At 36.2% G+C, this 24,466-nt stretch overlaps 1 protein-coding gene across 1 annotated transcript in view; it reads right to left on the bottom strand.

The window, feature by feature from the left end:
- Positions 1 to 21,379, bottom strand: part of Lancl2 (LanC like glutathione S-transferase 2) — a 51,835-nt gene extending 30,456 nt beyond the window's left edge. The window contains exons 1-2 of the mRNA XM_077105087.1: positions 21,164 to 21,379; positions 1,697 to 1,814 (exon numbers count right to left, since the gene is read on the bottom strand). Coding sequence (XP_076961202.1) covers positions 1,697 to 1,814; positions 21,164 to 21,370 — 325 coding nt within the window. The 5' untranslated portion in view covers positions 21,371 to 21,379. The remainder of the gene's footprint in view (positions 1 to 1,696; positions 1,815 to 21,163) is intronic.
- Positions 21,380 to 24,466: the final 3,087 nt, after the last annotated feature.

Below are 24,466 nucleotides of genomic sequence, written 5' to 3'. Positions count from 1 at the left end.
CCTGTGGCTTTCCTTTCTTGCTATGTCGTGCGCGGCTTTCCACACTCATTCTATATGTCGTTTGTTTTTTATCCAAAATTATTTGAATGAATTTTTTTGGTCTGTCTCAAAGTTTTGCAAAAGGGAATAAATGATGAATGCTTTATTCATTCCTCTTGTATGGTTTTAAGAGAAAAGATGGAAAGGTACCTTCCATACTTTTTCCTAAACCCTAAAGCCCTAAGTACTATTTTATATCACTGAAACCAAATACTTCCACAGTGGTTCTACCATGATTCCAGAAGATGGCAATAGATAAGGATTCTTTAGAAATACAGATTCCCGGGGCTGGGGATGTGGCTCAAGTGGTAGCGTGCTCGCCTGGCATGCGTGCGGCCTGGGTTCGATCCTCAGCACCACATACAAACAAAGATGTTGTGTCCGCCAATAACTAAAAAATAAATATTAAAAAAAACTTCTCTCTCTCTCTCCCTCCCTCTTAAAAAAAAAAAAAAAAAAAAAAAAAAGAAATACAGATTCCCAGAGTTCCTACTGCAGTTGTCCTCTTAATTTATTATAAAGCTTTCTGAATGACTCTATGCATAGTCAGTTTGGAACCTAACTATTAGAGTTAAAAATATTTGTCAAAAGTAAGAGAAAATGCTGTAAGTAAAAGACTTTTTAAGGGAAACCTGTGCTATTAACAGCTATGTTATTGTTCTTTCCTGAATAGTTTTCTTCTCAAAATATTCTTTGTATTTTTCTTCTGGTTAACCACAAATATCTAATTTTACATTTTGCTCTGTAATTGAACTTGGTCTATGTCTATCTGGGTTTACAAGTCTGAAATATATAATTTTAATGTCACCATATAATTGTACTTATAAAAGGCAAATAATAAATAAAACATCACTGAAATAAATATAAGTACATAATCATCAAGGCTGCCATGTTTGGCTATACATTGCAAAAATAATAGGTTTTGGGTTCACGGTAGCTCTAACATATATATCTGTGTCTATGCTAATTGGAAATTCAACTACGACAATTTAACAAGAAGGTTATAAAAACTGTCATTAGCAATTTAATCAGCATTTAGTTTAATCCCTAAGAACAAGATCTGTCTTATTTCTTTTATATACCCCAAATAGCTGTTATAATGTCCTGGCTACCTGGTAAAAACAATAAAAATATAAAGATTAGTTAAAGCAAGTTAATTTTGAAATTATATTTTTTAAAAAGTGAAGTATATTACTGGTTGCCTGTTTAGTCATTATTATTAAGATTTAAATAAAAATCTTTACATGTACAAATGAGTCAAATTGAGTTCAGGCAGTAAGGGTAAATGATTTATGAAACAGACCAGAGAACTCATTCAATCACAACCTATCACAAAGAGTAAAGCAAGAATGATAACAAACCAAGCAAAACAAAATACACCTGACCCCTTATGCAAGTTTACTTTTATTACACATTTCACAGCTACATATTAGGTTAACTAAATGTAAAAATATCACATACTATATACATTAAAAGTCAAACTTCAGGCAGAAGATATTTCTTTAGAAATAAAATTCCAAAGAATCTCTCAATGAAGACATAGTTTAAGACTTCAAGAGTATAAAACTTTACCACTTTAAAAGAAAATTTCAAAGCCAAGTCTTACATCTCATAAAATAAGAAAAAAATATTAATTGCTTCTACTCCATATTCTCACCTGTCCAACCAGTATAAGCAGAGCAATCATGAGGATCAGCTGTCTTCAGCCCTTCTTCCATCTGCTGTAGAAGATCTTTGATTTTGGTCTGGATCCGCCTCACAAAATTATGAATGATCTAAGAAGCAAAAGAAAAGATAAATTTAAGTTGCACAAGAATAGGACAATGTCATAATGACAGTGTAAGTCACATGAACATAACAGAACTTATTTTATGTGGCCCATCTCAATGTCTAACTACGTGGACACTACCTTGACTTTTACAGGGTTAGTATCTTACTGAGATAATGCTGTATGGGTATTACAACTCACAAATAGGTTCACAAAAAATAACTGGTATAAAATAAAAAATAAATAAATAAACATAAAAAAGATAGATTTGACTACACAAACATTTTAGCTTCTATAAGGTAAAACACATAAGATGATTTAAAAATTAATGACAAATAGAAAATACTTGCAATATAAGATATTATAAATCAAAAAAGAACATAATACTGAAGACAACACAAATTATTAATGCATCTTACACAAAAGAAAAATCAAATGAAAAGCATATGCAAAATGTCCAATCCGGAGATGATTCATGAATTGCAAATCATTACAAGTGCCACAGTTTCCCTGTCAGACTAATAGAGAATACTTTTTTAAAAATATTAAATTCTAAGGCTGCTAAGAACAAAGGAAACAGGTATTTTTTTTCATTTCTGGCAGTCATTCCCAAGAGAAATATACAACATTCTTAAATACATAGTAGAATCTCTTATACTTTTGTTGATTTTTAAAAGTCTATTTGCTATATCAATTGCTGAAGCGTCTTAAAAACAGTTTATGATTATAGAATTTCATTTCTGCCTTTTATGATTATTTTTCTTTCGTGTATTTTGAAGTTGTTATGTGGCATACACAAATTTGACTATTAAATCTTCCTAAAAAATTGATTCACTTTCATAATGAAATACTCCTATTGTAGGACTATAAAAAAGAACCTGTATTGCACAATTAGAGGTGTCAAGGCAAATTTTACTGAAATTTGGGATTCTGGAATCAAACACTAAGAATTAATTTGCCACTGTATATGTAATGAAAATTCCAAGTGGCTAACCCCTGGAAATATATGTTTACATCTCAAAAAGGGATGAGAAAAGGTAAAACTGGACAATGGGCTGGTCTTTTTCATATAGAAATTAGTGTACATTCCAAAGGGTTAGAGTAAGACATTTATAATAAGATTCTCCTAGAAGGAAAAGGGTAGACATTGCCTCTTTCCCCTTTATAAAAAGTGCAGAAAATTTATTTTTCTTCATTCTTGCCTGTAATACAACTCTGTGCATGTAGGACAGCAGACCCCACCTTCACTGCATCACCCCCGCCATTAAGAACTGAGTCACAGGGAACCACCTGCTATGTGCTATCTGGTAAACAAAAAAAATCTCTGATCTGAGAAATTTTTGTGTACATTCAGAACAAAACTAATGAAAGGTAAATATTTAAAACCTAATACCCTCTTTATCTTCTTGTCCTAAAATCTATCTTATGTGATATTATAATCACATCAGTTTTCTTATTGATGATTACTTTTGTTGTCCATTTATTTTCAGTCTCTCTGCATTCAGAGTTAAAGTAAATATCTTGGATAGCACAGTGTTAGCTTTTTTTTTTTTTTTTTTTTTCTAGGGAGTGAGAATTCCCTTCTATCACTCTTTAGTTCTTATGTGGGCTCTTTGGCTGGATTTAGGAACTGAATTAAAACAAGAGCTGATTAGCAAGAAAAAAGCATATTACATGGGGATTTTTACAACAGAGTGAAGTCCAAAGAAAATGTCCAAATCAATGTTTTTATTATTTTTAGACAACAATAATTTGCAAAGGAAGAAAATACTAATCTCTGAACTACAAATAGTAAATTCCAGAATGTCACTAAGTGATTTATGAAAGGGATGTAAAATCTAGTATAAAATAAGGGTTAACTCAATAAACTTATTTATTTGGCTTCATTACGGTCCCAATCACAGATCTTAAATATCTCCCAAAGACCCATATGCTAAGGCTTGGTCACTAGCTTGTGGTGCTATTTGGAGGTGGTGGAACCTTTAGTAAGTGGAGCTTAGTGGAAGGAAATCAGGCCATTGGGGGCATTCCAATGAAAGGGCATTTGGGATTCCCAGACCCTTCCCTTCTCTCTTTGCAACCTTAGCACCATAAGGTGAGCAGCTTTGCTCTACCACATGTTCCCTGTCACTATGTGCTACATCACCAGAGGCCTAAAAGCACAGAGGCCAATTGACCATTGACTAAAATCTCTGAAACCAGGAGCTAAAATAAAGCTTTCTTTATAATAAGTTGATAATCTCAGGTATTTTGTCCCAGAAGCAGAAAGTTGACTAACACACCAATGTCTGGTGATATTGGTGTGTCAGTCAACTTGGTACAAAGATTTTTTCCTGCCTTGGTACAAAGATTTCTCTCCCAAAAGAATATTTATGGCTTGCTGCATGTAGGAAAAGAGATGCCAAATGGAACTTACAGTTTCTCAAGTAATTTCAGCTTGAAATAATCAATATACCAATTCAGCATATTTTGAGATGGCACATTCTTAACTTCTTCAGTTTGTTTGATTTTTGTTTTTGTTATTGTTTCTCCTGCTTTTTGGATTGTTTGAATACTTTTAGAAAGGTATTTTAATATTCCTGCTGAACTTTTAGCAGGGAAATTAGTTTAAATTGTTGCTCTAGAGGATACAAGAGATATCCACAACTTTTCACAATCCATTTGCAGTTAGTAATGTGCCACTTCATGTAAAATGCAGAAACTCTGAATCTTATAGGTTTAGGTCCTACCCCAAGTTCTTCTGTTACAGCTGATATCTGTATTACCAATACATGAGCAATGAATCCTACAAGATAATAATGCAATTTTCATGTACAACCTGTTTTGTAAACAAATTCAGAGATAAAAGAGTAGAAATTTTTTTTTTTTACCTATATCCCTTTAAATGTCACTATTTCAATGAACGGGTTTGCAATTACAAGTTCTCTCAGGGGTCTTGAATTCTTTTTTTTTTTTTTTAATCTGAAAATATATTTTACCTTCATTCTTGAAGGCTGTTTTCACTGAATAAAGAATTCTAGATGACAGTTTCTATTAGTACTTTTATGTTTTTTTTCACTCTCCTCTGTTCTCCATGATTTTCTAACTAGAAATCAGCCATTAATCATATTAATTAATTAATCATCATTAATCAATTATCTATACATAATGTGTTGTTTTTCCCTGCTCTATTCAAGATTTGCTCTTCAAATTTTAATCTTTCATTGAATTTATAAATTCTCGCCCACTATTTCTTCAGATTATTTTTATTTCCCATCCTTCCTCTGCTTTCCTTCTGATTTCAATTATGTTAGATTGCTTCATATAATCTAATAAGTCCTTGAAGCCCTGTTGCTTTTTATCTCTTCAATATTTTCTTTACTTTTTACAAATGGATAAACGTCTATTGATCTATTTTTAAGTTCAGTCACTTTTTTCCTCTAAATCCATCCAGTAGCTTTTAAATTTCAGATTTGTCTATATTAATTCTAGACTACCCATAATGTTGTTTTTTGCCTTTCCATTTTCCTGCTGATTTTTCCTGTCTTTTTATTCACTGAAAGTATTTTTGCTGTGCTTTGTGGAAGACAGTTACAGTACTCACTTTAAAATCCTGTCTGCTAGTTTCACTATCTGGTTCATTTCAAGGTTGGTTGCAGCTAATTTTCTTTTCTTCTGAAAATGTGTTTCTATTGTAGAAGAGTAGAATATGCCACCCTAAAACATGCCTTTTTGACATAAGAATTATTTATTCTGAGTTGAAGACAACTCAGAAGAAGCAATACAAGAACAGCTTTCTGCATTACCCCACTGGCCTAAACGCAGGACACAAATTTACAAAAATGTCAGTCTTCCCTCCCTTTTCCACAAGTAAAGACAACTTTAGACACCAATCAGCCTGGAGAAGTCACTAGAGAAATCAATATAATAAATTTTCATTTATTTGCCTTCCTGCAATTAGCATGCATGAAAATTCAAATTTCTTTTCCTTCATTTTCTGTATTCTCTAAAAATTTAATGTTTTTAGTTAGAGATGCAATATAAACAGATTTCTAAGCCAAACTGAGATTTACTCATTCCCTGGGTACCTCCCATTCATATGGAAAATACACTGTACAAATTAAAAAGCCTCTGTTTTTCTCTTGCTAATCTGTCTTTTGTCTATCCCAACTAAGCACTCCCAAAGAGAAAATTATTTTTCTCCCCTATTTTTTTGGTTCTTCATAGAGCAGGTAATTTTGTATGGCAACTAGAATGCAAATTTGTAGTCTGTTATTCCACTTGTGTTGAACTGCAAATTCTGTTTCTTGGGCAGCAGCTCTATATCAGTTCAGATCTTCTGTCTTTAGCTAAATATCTTTAAGTCTGTAATCAAAATTTGGTTAGAGGTACATTTAGACAAAATTTAGGGATCCCTTCTCTGACTCATTTCACTTCCCCCTTGTCTTTGATAGCCACCAATTCTTTCATGAAATTTTTAAGTAACAAGTGATGTTGTTTAACAGCATTTTACCTACAGTAGAACTTTTTTCAAAACTGTAGTTAATCCTCTCAAATCCTGCCACTGTTTTAACACTAAGTTTATGTATTCTAAATCTTTTCTTGTCCCTTCAGCAATGCTCAGAGCATCTTCACAAGGAGAAGATTCCATTTCAAGAAACCAGTCTTTGCTCATCCATACAAAGCAACTCCAAGTTCTATAATGAGGTTGCAGCAACTTAGTCACATCTTCAGACTCTTCTTCTAGTTCTCTTTCTATTTCACCACATTCACAGTCCTCCACTGAAGTCTTGAATCCCTCACAGTCACCCATAAGGGTGAAAATTAGCTTCTTCCAAACTCCTATTAATATTTATAGCTTGGCCAGGTGCGATGGTGCACACCTGTAATCCCAGCAGCTCAGGGGGCTGAAGCAGGGGAATCATGAATTCAAAGCCAGCCTCAGCAACAGCGAGGAGCTAAGCAACTCAGTGAGACTGTGTCTAAATAAAATACAATACAGGGATGGGGATGTGGCTCAGTGGCCAAGTGCCCCGCCCCCAAAATGTTCATAGTTTGACCTCATTACACAAATGCTCTCAATGGTATCTAAAATGAACAATCCTTTCCAGAAAGTTTTCAATTTACTTTACCTAGATCCATTAGAGGAATCACTATCCATGTCAGCTACAGCCTTACAAAATATATTTCTTAAATAATAAGACTCGAAAGTTGAAATTATGAACTGGAGAATGAATGTTGTGTTAGCAGGCATGAAAACAGTCTCATGTACATCTCCATAACAGCTCTAGGGTGACCATGGTGTGGTGGTGCACACCTGTACTGTGCTGTCCATAAGTATTAGTATTTTAAAATGATTTTTCTTTTCTGAGCAGTTGTTCTCAAGGTCAGTAAATCATATCAGAAACAGATGTGCTATTGTTCAAGCTCTGTTGTTCCATTTACAGAACACAAAGTAGATTTGTCATAACTAATTCATAAAGGCTCTAGGATTTTCAGAATGGTAAATGAGCATAAGCTTTAACATAAAGCCACCAGCTGCATGAGCCCCTAATAAAAGTCTCAGCCTGTCCTTTGAAGCTTTAAGTGGAGCATTGACTTCTGCTCTCTAGCTCTGAAAATCCTAGATGGCATTTTCTTCCAAGAGAAAGCTATTTTGTTTGCCTTGAAAATCTGTGGTTGAATGTAACCTTACCTTCATCAACTATCTGAGCTAAATGATTTTTCACAGTATCTACATTAGCACTTGCTACTTCATTTTGCACTTTTATTATATGGAGATGACCTCTTATGAACCAACCTATGCTAGTTTCAAAGATTTCTTCTGTAGTTTCCTTCCCTCTCTCAGACTTCACAGAACTGAAAAGACTTAGGGCTTTGCGCTGAATTAGGTTTTAGCTTTAGGGAATATTGTGGCAGTCCTGTTCACTAATACTTTCTCCATAACCACTTTATTATCATTTCTGTGTTCAATGGAGAAGCATTTTAATTTCCTTCAGGAACTTTTCCTTTGGCTACTGTTTTGCAGAAGAGAACTAGCTTTGGATCTGTCTTGGCTTTTGAAACACCTTCATCACTAAATCTAATAATTTCTAGCTACTGATTTAAACTGAAATTTGTGTGACTCTTACAGTGAATGAAAGAGTCACACATCTTCATTCACTGTAAGAGTCACACAAATTTCAGTTTAAATCAGTTTAGAGACCCCTGTAGGATTACAAATTGGTCTAATTTCAATATTTTTGTGTCTCAGACAATACAGAAGTCTAAGTAAAATGAAAGAAATAGGGGAATGGCCGGTAGAGCAGTCAGAACATACACTTAAGTTTGCCATCCTATACTGGCACATTTCATGGTACCTCAAACAATTACAATAGTAATATAAAGGTCTCAGCAATCATCATAAAACATGCAATAATGATGAAATATCAAAGGTCTCAACAATCATCATAAAACATGCAGTAATGATGAAAAAGTTTGAAATACTATGAGAATATCTAAAATGTGACACAGAAAAATGAAGTGAACACATGTTGGAAAATGGTATAGCTAGATTTGCTCAATGCAGGATTCCCACAAATCTTCAATGTGCTAAAAATACCATTATCGATGAACTATGATAAAATGATGTATGCCTGCAATTCCTTTAAAATCCCCATCCCTGCCCACATTTTTAAGCTTCAGTAAGTATTAGCTGAGGTGGTTACAGCCAACTAATTTTGTCAAAGAGGATTTACATTAATAAGTATTTATTTCAACTATCATGTAGGTATTGAGTATGCTTTTTTCCTTGCGCAAGTAGTCTATGGATTCTACTCAGTATCTAAAACATAATATTAGCTTTCAAAATTTCTTAATTAAATGTCATTTAGAGTAGTAAATTACAACAATTCCTATTCAATCATGGTGGTAAAATACATTCTCTTATTTTAAAAGGTAAGCTAAAAATCTAACACAAACAGCAACTTTATAAACTTCTTTACAAATATGCTTACTCACATAAAATGATAAAGACAGCACACCAATGAATTCAATATCAATGATATTTCAGAGGTGATGTAATATAAAGAGACTCCATTTTACCAATCCTTGCTTACTAAAAATTTTTCAAGATTTGCCATTTCCTATTATTTGATGATATACTTGTAAATGTATTTTATTTTGTTGCTATGTTAAGTTAGCTGAGGTGCTTTGCATCACTGTAATGAAATACCCAAGATAAATAACTTATAAGGAAAAAAATATTTATTTTGGTTTATGGTTTCAGAGATTTCAGTATATGGTCACTTGGCCCTGTCATTCTGAGCATCTGACAGTATGCTACAGCATGGTAGGAGTTCATGATACAGCAAAACTGCTCACCTTATGAACTGAAGAAGCAGAGAGAGAAAATGGCAAGGTTCCCAATATTCCCCTCAAGGACATGTCCCCCCAGTGACCTAACTTTCTTCAACAAGGCCCCACCTCTCAAAGGTACCACTATCTCCCAATGGTCTTTTAGAGGACACTCCAGCAATAAATATTGAAAAATGTGTCAAAAAGAATAATTGTCTGATTCACCATACAACTGACTGATAACTCTGACTTCAAATTAGTAACTTAGGCCTCCTGAGTCCTAATGTTTGTTTTCTGCTATAATCAAAGAGATGCAGATGAAGAAAAAACGTGGGTAATACCTCTTCATAATACCTGGTGTGGCAGAACCTACAGAGTAGGTTCATCTATTCCCCACACCCTTTCTCCTTATTATAATAATTATGGTTATATTAATAACAACAATATATCCATCCCCAGAAGAGCTACTATTCTTCCAGATTTTCTATAAAAAAAGTAAGTCATATGACATGGTTCTGACCAATGAGACCTAAGTGCAAATCTCCCAGATCTCAAAAGTTGTTATTTTTATTGATAAATGAGAGAAAGAGAATAGGTACTTCTTCCTTTCTCTCCCTACTGAAAACCTGAACATGATATCTGAAGCTACAGCAGTCATCTGGTACTATAACAGAAAAAATTTGAGAGAAAGACCAAAATAAACAGCAGAAATCCTGGCCCTAATCTTATTCAATCTTATCAAGACCTTATCAATTGCCTATCTCTAGATTTCTTATTATAAGGCAAATAAAATCTAATCAAGATATTTTTAAATAAGAGTTTTCTGTTTATTGTTGTGAATGTAAACCTAACTCATATTCATATGTGGCTGAGTAATGAACTTTATTCCAAAGCATACAGTACTAAGTTTTCATTTCTCATATTTATGATGTATATTTTTAATGTGAATTCTGTTTAATATAGTCCAAAATTTTACTGCAAAAATCATTCTTCTGCTCTGTGCTCTCTCCCACCCCCCCAGTACTAGGGATTGAACCCAGTGTTCCACGCATATAAACAGGCACTTTACTACTGAGCTATATCCCCAGCCCTTTTTATTTTGAGATGGCCTTGCTAATAAGTTGCATAGGCTAACCTCAAACCTAATGATCTTCTGTCCTCAGCCTCTTTAGTAGCTGGGTTTACAGGTGTATACCAACATGCCCAGAACTGTACTTTACTTTAAGGTACATTTTTTAGTCCCTCCTTTTCTAACTATCTTATATAAAAGAGACTTCTAATCTCTATATTGAATCCAAATCTCCTGAACAAAGAAAACAGGTAATGCTATTTTATTCTACAAATTCTATTTGCATTTGATGGAGATTACTATACCAAGAGAAATTTAACTGGTTCCTCTCATTTAATAATGGTATTATTATAGCAATTATTAAACATTTATTATGTACCTGGCACTATGGGGCTTACATCATAGTTCAGTCACTCTTTTCATCATCCATTAATTTTCAATTTTTAGATGAGAAAAGTAAGGCTCACTGGAGGTCACAAGGCAAAAGGAGAGAAAACTCTTGGAGCTTTGAGTAGATTATTAATTCCAGAGTTCCTGGGCTCCCTATGCTCTCTTCTTATTCTTGCGGGAATCTGGATTTACAATTTACCTTTACGATTTTCAAGACCTACAGCCTTCACTCACTTACTCACATTGCACAAATATACCTGTAAAATGCATAAGGGAAAAACTTTGGAGGTTTTATCACTGAGATTTTATCTGAGATTGATCCTTTGCAAAGGCATTGCAATCAGAAAGAAAATGTTCTATTCTAATAAGGGAGGTTTGTTTTCCCATACAAAAATGCCCAGATGTGTTATAAAGCAAAAATATAATGGAGTAGCTATTAATCACTGGTTGTAAAATTCCTTGTAAGGCATCACTACACTTGTTATTATAAAGGATGCACAATGCATGTATATGGCAAGATTTATTATAAGGAATAATAAAGGAGACACAGAGACAAGGTGCAGAGGCAGGAAAGTGGCTTATAACTGGTGCCCATTTCCTTCTTCACAATGTTCTGCATGATAATAAATCTTAGAATTCAGATGGGAGACCTTTTTTCCTGGAGCAAGGGGAGAAGGAGAAAGGAGGGAGAGGGAGATGAAGAAGGAGACAGAGATGGAGAAAGAAACTGAGATGAAGATAGGAGCAGGAGAAAGAGAGAAAAAGTGAAAGAGACAGGCAAACTCTAGATGACATTTAACCCAGTTAAGTTCTTAAAAAAAAAAATTGGGGAAATTATATTCCTCATTAGCCATGCTCTTTTTTTTATTTTATTTATTTTTTATTTATTATTTTTTTATTGGTTATTCAAAAAATTACAAAGATTGCAGAATCACATCGGTTACACATCCACATTTTTACATAATGCCATAATAGTAACTGTTGTATTCTGCTACCTTTCCTATCCTCTACTATCCCCCCCTCCCCTCCCTTCCCAACTTCTCTCTCTACCCCATCTACTATAATTCATTTCTCTCCTTATTTTTTTTTCCTTACCCCTCAAATTCTCTTATATGTAATTTTGGATATCAATGAGGGTCTCCTTCCATTTCCATGCAATTTCCCTTTTCTCTCCCTTTCCCTCCACCTCATGACTCTATTTAATGTTAATCTTTTCTTCCTGCTCTTCCTCCCTGCTCTGTTCTTGATTGCTCTCATTATATCAAAGAAGACACTAGCCATGCTGTTTTTGCCATGTACTTCATAAGAATAATTAAGGGAAATAATTTATTTCCAAATTTCTTATTTCCTAGAACATATGCATATATTCTGTATCTCTCTGCCCCATCTCTAGATTTTAAAAAAGGGCATGGAAAATCACCATGTTCAAAAGCTATGTTTTTATTTATTTATTTATTTATTTATTTATTTTGCATTATAATTCTTAGTACACCTTTATACCACAATTTGTCATATCTCTGATTGTATATAAGGAATGTTGACAACAAATTCACATCTTCATACATGTATTTTGTATAATGATGAGGGTGTCTTTTCACCATCCATGCTATTCCCCTTCTCCCGGCATTTCCCTCCCACCCCTATTCCCTATCTAGAAGTAATCTCCCTTGCTTGCCCTCCCAACCCCATTTTTATATTGAATATGGAAAAAATAAGTTGATTTCACAAATTTTTATAATTTTATAAAATTTATAGCTGATTAGAATGCTAAAAAGCTATTACTGAAATTATTCGCTGTTTTACTGAAATTTTCTTTATCTTGGCATAAGGCTCAGCAAGTGTAATACAATAGTTTATTAACTTAATATGATAAAATGTTGAATATTTTATATATATAAAATCTTCAGACAACTTGGGAATACTTGAGGGGGAAAAATGAAATAAAAAATGTGGCTCATTAGAAAATTGTAAGTCTAAAATTAGATTATTTTATTCAGTTATTTTAAAAAAAATAATCAAATTGCCAGACACTATTACTAGAATAAAAAGTTGGATAAGATTGAATCTTCCCTCCCAAGTTCCCGATCTAATAAGACAATCATAAGAATAATTATGAGTACACATAATAAATGTTTGACTTAGCAACCTACAACATGAAATATTCCTAAAAATATGTAGAATGATACTAAAACTTCAAACGTGTCTACAGTCTAGAAGAACTAGGAAAGTGGTGCATCTTGAAAAATAATCTTTAATTCACCCTTGTAGAGGGTATTCAGGAATTTACTGGGGTTATTATTGCTCCTGGAGGTAGGTGAGTAGCCAGAATATTTAGAAGGGTGAAGAGAAGATGGAAAGGCATTAGTAACCTTTGTCAGGCTGGGAAGGGGTTTCTTATAGGTCCTAAGAGACCCTTACTTCAATAAGGAAGTATCATCAGTGGGGCACTTTATGGACTGAAAGGTCCACGAAAGTTTGTTCCTCAAATGGAAAATGCTGCTGAGCTTGCCTTGCAGAGCTGTGTGCATTTAATTTTATCCTATACTTTATTAAGAGACTATATGTCCTCTGTCTGAGTCTGTTGTTGTCCTTCACTGTCATCATAAAAAACCTAAGGTAAAGGGGCAATCATTCCCATATTTTGCAAATGAAAGTATGCAGCACAGGGAGAGAGGAAAAGTCACTTATGCTAATAGGAAATTTCAGAGTCAGAGTTTGAACCCAGGTATCCAGCTCAAGATTGATAAACTAAGGACTTTTACAATATAGCCACCCCAAAATATGCCTGAGTCCCTGAAACCTGAAACAGATTACAAACATTAAAACAGATAGTGTAACGAATTATCTAGGTGAGACCAATTCAATCCCATGAGTCATTAAAAGCAGAGAGCTCTGAGAGCTATAACAGAAGGTGATGAGAAAAAAAAAAATGTCAAATATGAAAGAGACTCAATGTACTGTTGCTAGAGAAGCCACATAGAAATCATGAAGACTTGGGCAACATGGGGTTGGTGGGTAGTGGGGAGACCATCACGGCCAACAGCCAGCAAGGAAATGTGCACCACAGTCCGATAACCACAGGAACTAAAATTGGAAGCAGTCCATCCTTCAGAGCTTCCAGAAAAGAACACAGGCCTACTAATATCTTGAGAAATTCTGAGCAGAGGAACCAGCTGAGCTACACTCTGACTTACAGAACCCAGAGAAAATAAATAGGTGCTATTTTAAGCTGTTAATTTTGTTTGTTTTTCATTTTAATTGAAGAATTACAAACATACAGACTCAAACATAATGAATTTTCATAAGCTGAAAACACCTAATTACCCAGCCCTTGCATCAGGGATCAGAGCATCATCAGCCTTCTTTTTTTAAATTTATTTATTTATTTATTTTAATTAGGTATATATGACAGCAGAATGCATTTTGATTCATTGTACACAACTGCAGCACAACTTTACATTTCTATGGTTGTACACAATGTCACACCATATGTGCAGTCATACATGTATATAGGGTAATGATGTCCATCTCACTCCACCATCTTTCCTGCCCCCATGCACCCTCCCTACCCTCCCTCCCCTTTGCCCAATCAAAGTTAATTTATGATATTATTTTTATAATGTAATCAATAGAAAACTAACACAACTAACTTATTTAACCCCTCAAATGGCTTCAGCATGGTTAACAATTCAGCTTCAAGGAGTAAAAAAGCAGCTAGCATGCATCTTATGGAGTTTGCTATGTGGAAAGTAGCAAGGGTAATGTTTTGTGATGAAGTACAAAGATGACATAAAAAAGGTATGTAGCCAGGTGCAGTGCACACCTGTAATCCCAGGGGCACAGGAGGCTGAGACAGGAGAATTGAGAGTTCAAAGCCAGCCTCAGCAACTTGGTATGGCTCTAATAATATCATTCACACACTCCTGATATATGGCAGGCACTTAAGACCCTTCATCTAATTTAACTCTCTGAATAATACTGAAAACAGTATTATTATCACCATGGAATAAATGAAAAAACCAAAGTTAAGAGATAAAGACTTGCCTACAAGTTTTAAAGACAATAAAAGTAGCCTTTTGACCCACAACTCAGTGAGACTCTGTCTCTAAATAAAATACAAAAGAAACAGCTGAGGATGTAGCTCAGTGATTAAGCACTCTTGAGTTCACTCTCTGGTACAAAAAAAAAAAAAAAAAAAAAAAGGTATTTAGTGAAAGACATGGTATTTCCTGAAGAAATAAGTAGTTCTATCTGAAAAGTAAGAAACATGCAATCATTCTTTTTCTAAAATAATAATGTTCCCTGTATTTTCTTAATGAAAATTTAATGCTGGTTTGAAGAAATACAATTACCACATATAAAAATACAGAAAGTGTTAAAAAGATTGATGATAAACTTTTTAAAAAATTAAGATTTCAACTAGAGGTTAGTAAAAAGTTCCAAAATCAATGTTAAATGTAAATAACTCCTAAAAACACAACAGTAATTTCTGAACAGTTATGCATGAATCAAACTTGCTGTATGAATAACAGTTTAAATGTACTAGGAGTACTTACTAATAAGATAATTCACACATTCCTGATATATGATAAGCACTTAAGACCCTTCATCTAATTTAACTCTCTGGATAATACTAAAAACAGTACTATCATTACCATGGAATAGATGAAAAAACTAGAGAGAAAGACTTGCCTACAAGTTTTTATTATCTGCAAGTCTTGCCTACAAGACTTGCAGATAATAAAAATAGCTTTTTGACCCACATCTTCTATGTGAGGATATATAAAAAGTTGCTAATGTATATACATCAGTCGATCTTTCTTAGGAAAGTTTTTACAAAACTTTTTATTAGAAGAAAGTACATTCCATAATCTCACATCTTTAAGGATCTTACTTGTAAGTAAGATGCTCTGTGATGTCTTACACATTTGAAAGGCTTTGGGTTTGGTTTTCTAACACTCCATTCTGTTCAACAAAAATGAATAAAACAACCCATAATCCTTACCTCAAAGCTGATTATGAAAGGGGAAAGTGGACAGGAGAACTGCATCTTTCTACAGTAAAGAATTAGATGGCTATGGAAACATCTACCTTCACTAGTGATATTTATGATAAATAGGTCCTTACCTAAACTGAATCTGTATCAAGAAAATGTTCTTTGCTTAGATGTTTAAAAATAGTTCATTCTCCAGAAACATAAGGATTGGTTTACGTAATCAGGTCTGATTCTGTTTTTCTTATTTCAAACTCTATTATGAGTAGAAAATATTGTAGATTACCTATCCAAAACAAATCTCAATCCAGTTTGATGTGTGACATAAAAAAGTTATTGATGATTTCCTATGTATAATCTCTAAGGCAAATATGTCATAATCCCAAGAAAGTTAATAATTGCAAGAAGTTTATAAAAGAAAAGGTTATGTAATATTTTGTGTATTCTACTGAAAATATAAATTTTAAAGTAAATTGTCATTATCACATTTTATAATATATAATGCATGATGTTAATAGCTACCATTAACTAAATTCTCACTACTTACCTATGCATCAGTTAACTATGTATAGCTAATTACCACTTATATCAGGCATTGTTCTGAACGTTTTAAATGTATTAACTTAATTAACCATTATAAAAATTATATAAAAATGGGGTAGTACAACTATCATTACTACAAGCTTTTAACAAACATATTATAACTATATTAAGAACTTCAATTAAACTTTCAATTTAACTTTTAACAAGTCGATGAGGTAAGAAAGCCAAGCTTCAATGTAGTTAAGTAACCTGCACCAACTTAAAAGCAAGTAAGTGACAGAAAAGTAGCAAATAAGTCTATCCAAGTAATTAACTGCTCTATACTTCAGTTTATTCACAAAATGAGAAATGTTAATTTACTATTTCATTAGCCTCCTCTCCATAATCTTCCCATCACCCTTCTCTCAATACCTTTCCATATTAGGAATTAAAAACTGGTTGGTGGTTAAGATCATATTAAAAGAAAATTCAACAATGTCATAGAGCGAGAAAGAATATTACTTCTCACATTTAGGAATCCCCTGGACCTGGTGATCTTGTTAAAATGTGGCTCACTAGATCTGAGGTGGGATTTGCATTCCTAACAAGTTTTCTGGAAATGTTTGTGCTCTGGGTCTACAAACCTCATTTTGAGAAGAAAGGCTATAGAGTTTATCCCTCTACTCCACACCCATATACCACTACAGTTCATTTTGTTATGTATGTATAAAAGCATATATACATGTGTGTTTAAGAGACAGAGTCTATGTTATTCAGGTAGCCTCCAACTCCTGGGCTCAAAATGATCTTCCTGCCTCAACTTCCCACATAGCTGGGACTATAGGAATATACTTCTTCATTTTGAAAGAAGAAAAAGGAATTACATTTCTCTGGGCAATTGAGAAGTGCTGTTTTCCTTATGTTTATATAATATGAAGTTAAACAAATTTTGATAAGAAAGATCATCCACTTTTAAACAAAAATATGAAAAATTAAATAAAATTTTAAAATAAAGCATTCCAATAACTCAAGATTATACCAAATTAAGGATGCAAAGTAAAAGTTTTCCTGATTTCATTTTTCTGCAGAAAAAGTTCTAAAATCCTTCAGATCCATCAAAATCAGCCCCTCTCTACCTTTTGTCTCAAACTCCCATGTCATTCATGCTCCCTCTTCTCCAGCCATGTTTTACTCCTTGACAATCTACTATTTTAGTACTGCATCTATCTCTGAAGTCCTTGCTATTGTAGTTCTCTACCTTAGGCTGGCAAGTCCTACTTAATCTTCAAGGACCTCAAAAATATCACCTTAATCTGAAAAGCCTTTCCTGGTGCCAGTGGGCAGAAGTAATCTCTTTCTTGTACCTTCATTATATCATTTGTGTATTCTCACTTAATATACTACTCATTGCATGATTCCAGAGGGTACCCTTCCAGCAAGTTCCAGTGGTACAGTATCACACCCATTTCTCTGCCAGCCAATGGCCATGCCTTCCCCCAACAAGTTCATTTCTTGGCTGCAAGGCTGCAAACCACTTAATATTTATATGCATGTATAATCCCTTCATTTGTGTGATAGGTCACTTCTGAGATTATAAAATAGACAGCAGCTTCCATCTTGTTCTTGTACACCTTGAAGGAAGCCAGTCCCTATGTCCTGAAACAGCCCTATGGCAAGGCTTATGTGTGGTAAGAAACTGAAGTCTCCAAATAATAACTAAAGAGCCCTGCCAACAATTATTATGTGAACAAACCAGATTCTCTCAGCCCCACTTAAGCTTTAAAATGACTGCAGCTTCCTCAACAAGTTACAACCACTTAGTTAAGTGGAAACCGTATTCCTGACTCTCAGACATTAAATATTTACAAAGTGACTACATTTGGGGGTAATTTTATACACAGTATAGCACCCCCTGTGTTATTAGCACAGGTACCCTTTCTTTGTACACTCTCTTGGACCTATGGATGAGGCTGCTCCTTATTTCCACTATTCCTATATTCTCTAGAACTCTCCTTATTTATAATGAGAAAAATCAAACTTTGGGTGGTTTCTATCCTGATTGAACCCTGACAATATGCCAGATAAAGCTGATGCTACTGGTCAAAGAACTACTAGCTTAGATCAGCTAAGGATTCAGCTCCTGGAACTGAAGTCAATTCCCTTGAAGTCCATGGCCACAGTAAATTCCAGTAAAAGTTATGGAGGAAATGACTGTAAAGTATTGAGAGTATTTGCTATAGAAATCTCCCATTGTTTAAAACCTGCTATTATCTTGATTCACTGTTTTTCATATTTTGACCAATACTGTAAAAAGTGCTATAAAAGCCTACTTATGGAAATAATTCAAAGAAGCAGGTTTGAGTGGCTTAAGAACTATACCACATACATATGCAGTTAATCTAAAATGAGAATGTGTAAATGATTAAAGAATACTAATAATAAAATAATTGTGTTGGCAGATTTTATGTAATCTTTACTCATAGCACACATTGTCAAGAGAAACTTATGCAATGCTTAACTTACAAATTAACAAATTACTCCCTGCTTTTAGTTTCCTAGGGGTGTCACAAAGTACCACAAAACTGGGTGGCTTAAAACAGAAATTGATCATCTCTGTTCTCAAAGCTCTAAGTTCAAAAACATCCTTCTCACCTCTAGCTTCTGGTGTGGTTGGCAATCCTTGGTACTCCTTGTGTGGGAGATGCATCATTCCACCTCCATTGTCACGCAGTCATTTTCTCTCTCCCTGGGTGTCTATAACTTCTCTTCTTAAAAGATTCCAGTCATTTTGGATTAAAAACCTACCCTATTCTAATATGACCTCATCTTAACTAATTGTACGTGCCATGACCTTATTTCCAAATAAAATCACATTTTGAGGTTCCAGTGGTTAGAAATTCAGTCACAATCTTTGTGGGTGAAACAATTCATTTTCAGGAAATCTCATGTCTTTCAAAACAAATGCATAGCTTTATGTCTTCTATCTTAATTGCCTCTTAACATGTCTTAAGAATACAAATATAATAAATTTATCCATGATAAAGTGTCTATACAAAAGACAGTGGAGCTTAATTCATATTCATTTTATCTTATGACTTTCCCATAACCAAAAACCAATCTTTCTACCTTTAAAAACCACTCTTTCTGTCTCCCTTCAATGTTCTCTCATTTTCACATTCAAGAACACATTTTCCATTTCCCCTTTTCTTAAGTATATAATCACAACCACTGGCATAGGTCTCCAAGACAATTTATTACTATTTTAATTGCATAGACAATTGGTCACAAGACACATTCATTATTTGTGGATTTTTAAACAAATTGATTTCGTGTAAAGCAGAGATCAAAATCACAGTTATTGAAATATAAAGTGTAAAAATAAAAATTTGTAATTTTGGTACTGTAAGTTGTCCCAGTATTTATCTTATTTATTGTGAGGTTGAAAATGATGCTCACCTGCCCCTATCAAAAAGCTGTCAAGAGTTCACTTAATTTTTCACTAAACCTCTAAGTATTGAAAGAGCAACTATTTATAAATGATTTTAAAAAGTGTTTGCTAGAGATATTTGTTGTAAAAAAAATTGAACACTAAGTCACAAATATAACAGACATATGAAAAAGAGAGGAAACAGAGAAAAACAATATTGACATATGAGTTCTAAAGCATAGCATTTAAATTGCTAAGAAACAGTTAACATTTATTCAGAGCCTACTAGGTAGCAGATCAGGCATTCTGCTGGGCAATTTATATTCTTTAATTCATCACTAACATCCCTGAGTTAGGAATGATTATCCAACTTTTAATCACAAGTAAGACAAAAGAGGCCTAGAGAAGTCATTAGATTTCATATTCAGACCAATGGTTCTTTCAAATTTACCTTCCTAGTTTAGGCCAACTTCTCCCTTTTCAAAAATAAAATGCATGAGGAGCCAGGGAAGTGAAAGGAGCCTTGTAATACATAGAGAAAAAGACAACCTGGTAAATGTGTGGTTTTACCAAACATGAACAAATTGTATTCACATTCCAGAGAAAAGTGGCAGAATATGTCCCAGTAAAACATATCATTTTGGCAAAAGGATTATTTTGAGCTAAAAACACTTGAGAAACAGCAGGTAGGTGTTCAAAACCTCCCCTGTTCCTCCTGAAAGTAGGAGATAAAACTTCCATGGAAAAGATGCGTGCCCCAATACCAGGAGAAACATTCTTATCACCAGGGACAGGGTGTGGAAGACAGAAGAATTTTATATTTATTAAAATAATCACATTCCTTTATTCTCCGTATAAACAGTATTTTAGTTCCCTTCCAATAATTGTCTCTTGTTGTTTGGCCTAATATAAATGCATTTGGTTTTGCCACTTTCGTCTTCATTTCCTTATGAGGCTCCTATGTCAATAAAACATGAAATAATTTTATGTGCTCTCTGTTAATTTGTTTACGTTAATTTCATTCTCTGGCCCAGCGAGGACCCTTACAGAGTAAAGTTTCTCTTCTTAATCCCGTCTTCAATTGATGAGCACGCAGGAAAAAAAAAAAAAAAAAAAAATGACAAGACTTGATTTTATGAACAATGCTTTTTTTGCTACTAGTCGTCAGAGATAAGGTCCAAGGGTGGGGAACCAACCAAGTATGACATCCACACACAATCAGGCTAGGGAGAAATGCAAATAGGTTTTTGACATTAAATTCATCAGTTTTAGAGAAGGAAGCCAGGAGGCAGGTCTTCTTCGGTACATAAATCTGCATACCCAATCGCCGCTAGTACCCTAATATCACTTTTAGGCGCCAGGAAACAAAGCGCTCTATCAGAGTTTTAAAGACCGGAGAGCCCAGGAGGCGTATATTGCCGTTGAAGTGGCCACTGCAATAAAAGCTCACAGCCCCTAGGCCATTCTCGCTCCCGCCGGCGGACGACAAACGCACACCGCACTGTGCCTAAGCCTGGACTGCCAGCAGCGACGCGCGCGGGTGACGTCAACGCGCCGCCGGCTGCGACGGGTGGACGCTACCACCGCTGGCGCCCCCCCCACCCCCGCCGGGCCTTTCCCGAGGCAGGGCCGCCGACTCACCTTGCCGTCGTGGTGGAAAGGAAGGCCGAACTCATCTGTGGTGGATTGGGTGCGAACACAGCCGGACTCTTCTGAGGTTCCGGTAGTGAGCCCCGCGGCGGCGAGGGCGGCCTCGTAGTCCGGGAAGGGATTGGTGAACGCGCGCTCCTCCATCTCCGCCTCCCCTCCCAGATGCAATTTCAACCTCTTTGACATGGTCTCGCCCATCTCCGCCGCGCGCCCTCTCCCCACCCTAGGTGCCGCGAGGCACGGCGCGCGGGCGGGGACAAACCTCCTGCCGGGGCGTTCCGGCTGGAGCAGCGCTGTCTCGCGCGCCAGTCACCTACCGAAGATCCCGCAGCCGGAGCCAAGGGCTTCCTTTAGAAAGAGCGAAACTGTGAGCTGGCGGGATGTGCGGAGTCTTGGAACCCGCTATAGCCTCGCCTGGTGGCCTTCTTCTCCGCGGGGTACCTGCACATCTGGATGCAGCCGGTGAGCTGCACGTGGTGCCTCCGCCCCGCGCGGCTGCTGTTCGCTGCGGCGGGAAAAGTGGGCTCGGCGGGACCTCCGTTGCCCTCGGCGGTTCGGAATACGCTCACGCCATCCGCCGGCCCTGGCCTTGCTGGGACCGGGATAGTAGCCCGCAGAGCCTGTCCGCGGGTACGCGCAGGCTGGGCTGGAGCCCCCGGGTCTGGAACCGCTCCAGTAATGCCGCGCCCCGGTCCTCTCCGGTGGCCGATTTTCTAGAGAAAACCGAATGAACCGCGTGGGGCACGTTCCCGCAGGGAAAACCTGTAGAGAATTTGCTGTCATTCAAAGAGTGTGCTGTTCGCAGAAAAGGAAAAGCGCATCCCCCGACGCTCCATCATCAATCTGCATTTTCCCCAGCCCGGCGATGCCGCCCATGTCCTCAGCCCCAGGTGGTGCGCCAGCCACAGGAATAGCAAACAGCAGCTTTGTTTGATATTTTTAAAGAGAGAGAGAGAAAAAAAAATCTCCTCTAAAAAGAATTTCAAAACAGACTATCTGCAAGGATAGTCTCCAGGGGCGAGGAATACAGTCCCTCCTATTCATCACTGTTGGGAGGGGGGGTTGTCTTGGAGGAGGAGCCACAGGCTTTATTTATTTATTTTTAATCTTGTGTTTTATTTTCAGTTTCTTTGTTTTGAAAAAAAAATGGACATCTTTGGTAACGAGATAATGTGAAAGCATATTTAATCATCGAAATATTTTATTGACCAGAGAGATCCCTTCGATATTACTATAAATGCCCTGAAGCACAATAAGTATCATTAAAAAAAGGACACAAGCAAATAGAACTTTGCATTTATATAATTATAATATATTAACTTCAGTCTTTTATTGATTCTCTTTTATTCTTCATGCTATTTATTTAGAACCAAATCAATATGATTTGTCCTCCTTAAGAGAAAAATCTTATATTAGTTTTCTTCCAATTAACAAATATTGGTGCTAGGCCATGAGGACATAAGAGATTAAAAAGTTTCTGAGAATGCCTAGCTAGTGGGTAAGAAATGCAGAAATCACAGCACAGCATAATGGGTACATTTTTTTGAAATTATGTACATGGTGACATGATAGAGAATACCTTACCAATCACTGCTGCCTCTGTGGCTTTAGAGTGGGCTGATGTGAGTAAAGACCTGGCTTCCCACTCTTGCCCAACCCCATAAGGCTGTGGATGTGAAACACATCCTCATATGGGAGACTTAGAGATCAGAAGCTCTGATAACAGCTATCCCCACACCAGTTACCCACCTGGGCAGGTCTCTGGGACAACTCCTCTGCTGTCCTTTTTAACCCTGCCTGGAGAATACCAAAAGAGCAGTGTGCTCTCAGGACAGGTTTATCTTAGTGTTTCAGAATATAAGAGATATTAAGGCTTATTCAGATAGGAAATCTGAGGTACAGGAGGAATATCTGTGGCTGAGTTTCAGCCATGTCTGAACAGATCTGGGGACTTGCAGGTTGCTACAACCCCAGTCTATTTGCAGTTTGTCTTCCCTCTGTGAGATCCAGGTACAATCTTCTGGTCCAGGAGCAAAGCCCCATTTGTTTGCACAGGTACCGTGCAACAATGTGGGGCTGAGTTAGAACAATGTGAAATCTGTACAGCATAGTTTAAAATTTTGTATTTTTCTCCTGCCTCAATATCCCGCCCCCACACCAAAAAAAAAAAAAAAAAAATCCCCACAAACAAGCTGTAAACCCCCTGACCAGTGGACCAGGTACACCCATGACAAAGCTGCTCTTGTCACAAATTCTTCTTGTCCTTCTTTGTCTGTGACCTAGTGGCAAAGATACTTTGCTTGGTCAAACATTGGCCAGGTTCCTGAACTTTTTCCTACGTTAGTTTGTGCACTTCCTTATGAAATCCACTTTCTGCAAAGTCAGTTTATCAAGAACCCCCTACCCTCACTATGTGATCACCCTTGATTGCTGATCAGCAATCCACTATGCCCCCAGGTGATAGCTGATAACCAGGGCTTGCCTTCAGCATCCCATTAGATGTGTTTTGTGTTGCTGACACAACAAGAACAAATTAGAAGTAAAAAAAAAAAAAAAAGTTTATTTGGGCTGACCATTTCAGAGATCCATAGATGGCCAACTCCATTGGCCCAACATGAGGCAGAACATGAAAGCAGAAGGGCCGTGGCAAGACAAGTTGCTCACCTCATGGCAGGCAGGAAACAGAGGAGAGAGGTGGGAAAAGAAGCCACAGAAAAGATGCAATTCATCCAGGGCATATCCCCAGTGTCCCACCTCCTCTAGGCATGCCCCACCTGCCTACAGTTAACACCCAATCAGTTCATTCAAACTAGAATGTGCAGATTAGATTACAACTTTCACAATTGGATGGTTTCACCTCTGAACAGCCCTTTGTTAACAGGGTCTTTGCTTCACACCTCATACCCAAACCATGGCAGTCAGTTTTTCCTCTTTACCACCTGATAGTTCCTCTTAGTAATTTTCCCCCACCTTATTACTTGACTATACATCTCCACTTGCTCTTGCAATGTTCAGAATTGAGTCAGTCCAGTCTCTCTCCAATGCAACACTTCATTGCCTCTCTGTGTTTTAACAGTTATTATTGAATCACTTTTTCTCTAACAGTAGTAATATCCAGACATTTCAGTGGAATCCCTGCATACTTTTTGTTTGTGTATTCCACCTTGACCCCCAATATTAGCACTTGCCCACAGGTCCTTACTCTCCTCCCCACCTGTTTGGTTGTACTTACTTCCTTGGATCCCTTTATATAGCCCTCTCGTGGCATGCATTGACTGTCTTACCTATGAGTAC

The sequence above is a fragment of the Callospermophilus lateralis genome, chromosome 1 (assembly GCF_048772815.1).
Source record: "Callospermophilus lateralis isolate mCalLat2 chromosome 1, mCalLat2.hap1, whole genome shotgun sequence".
NCBI classification, from domain to species: domain Eukaryota; kingdom Metazoa; phylum Chordata; class Mammalia; order Rodentia; family Sciuridae; genus Callospermophilus; species Callospermophilus lateralis.
The sequence above is the reverse complement of the archived record's forward strand: the minus strand, read 5'-3'. Positions and strand labels throughout refer to the sequence as shown.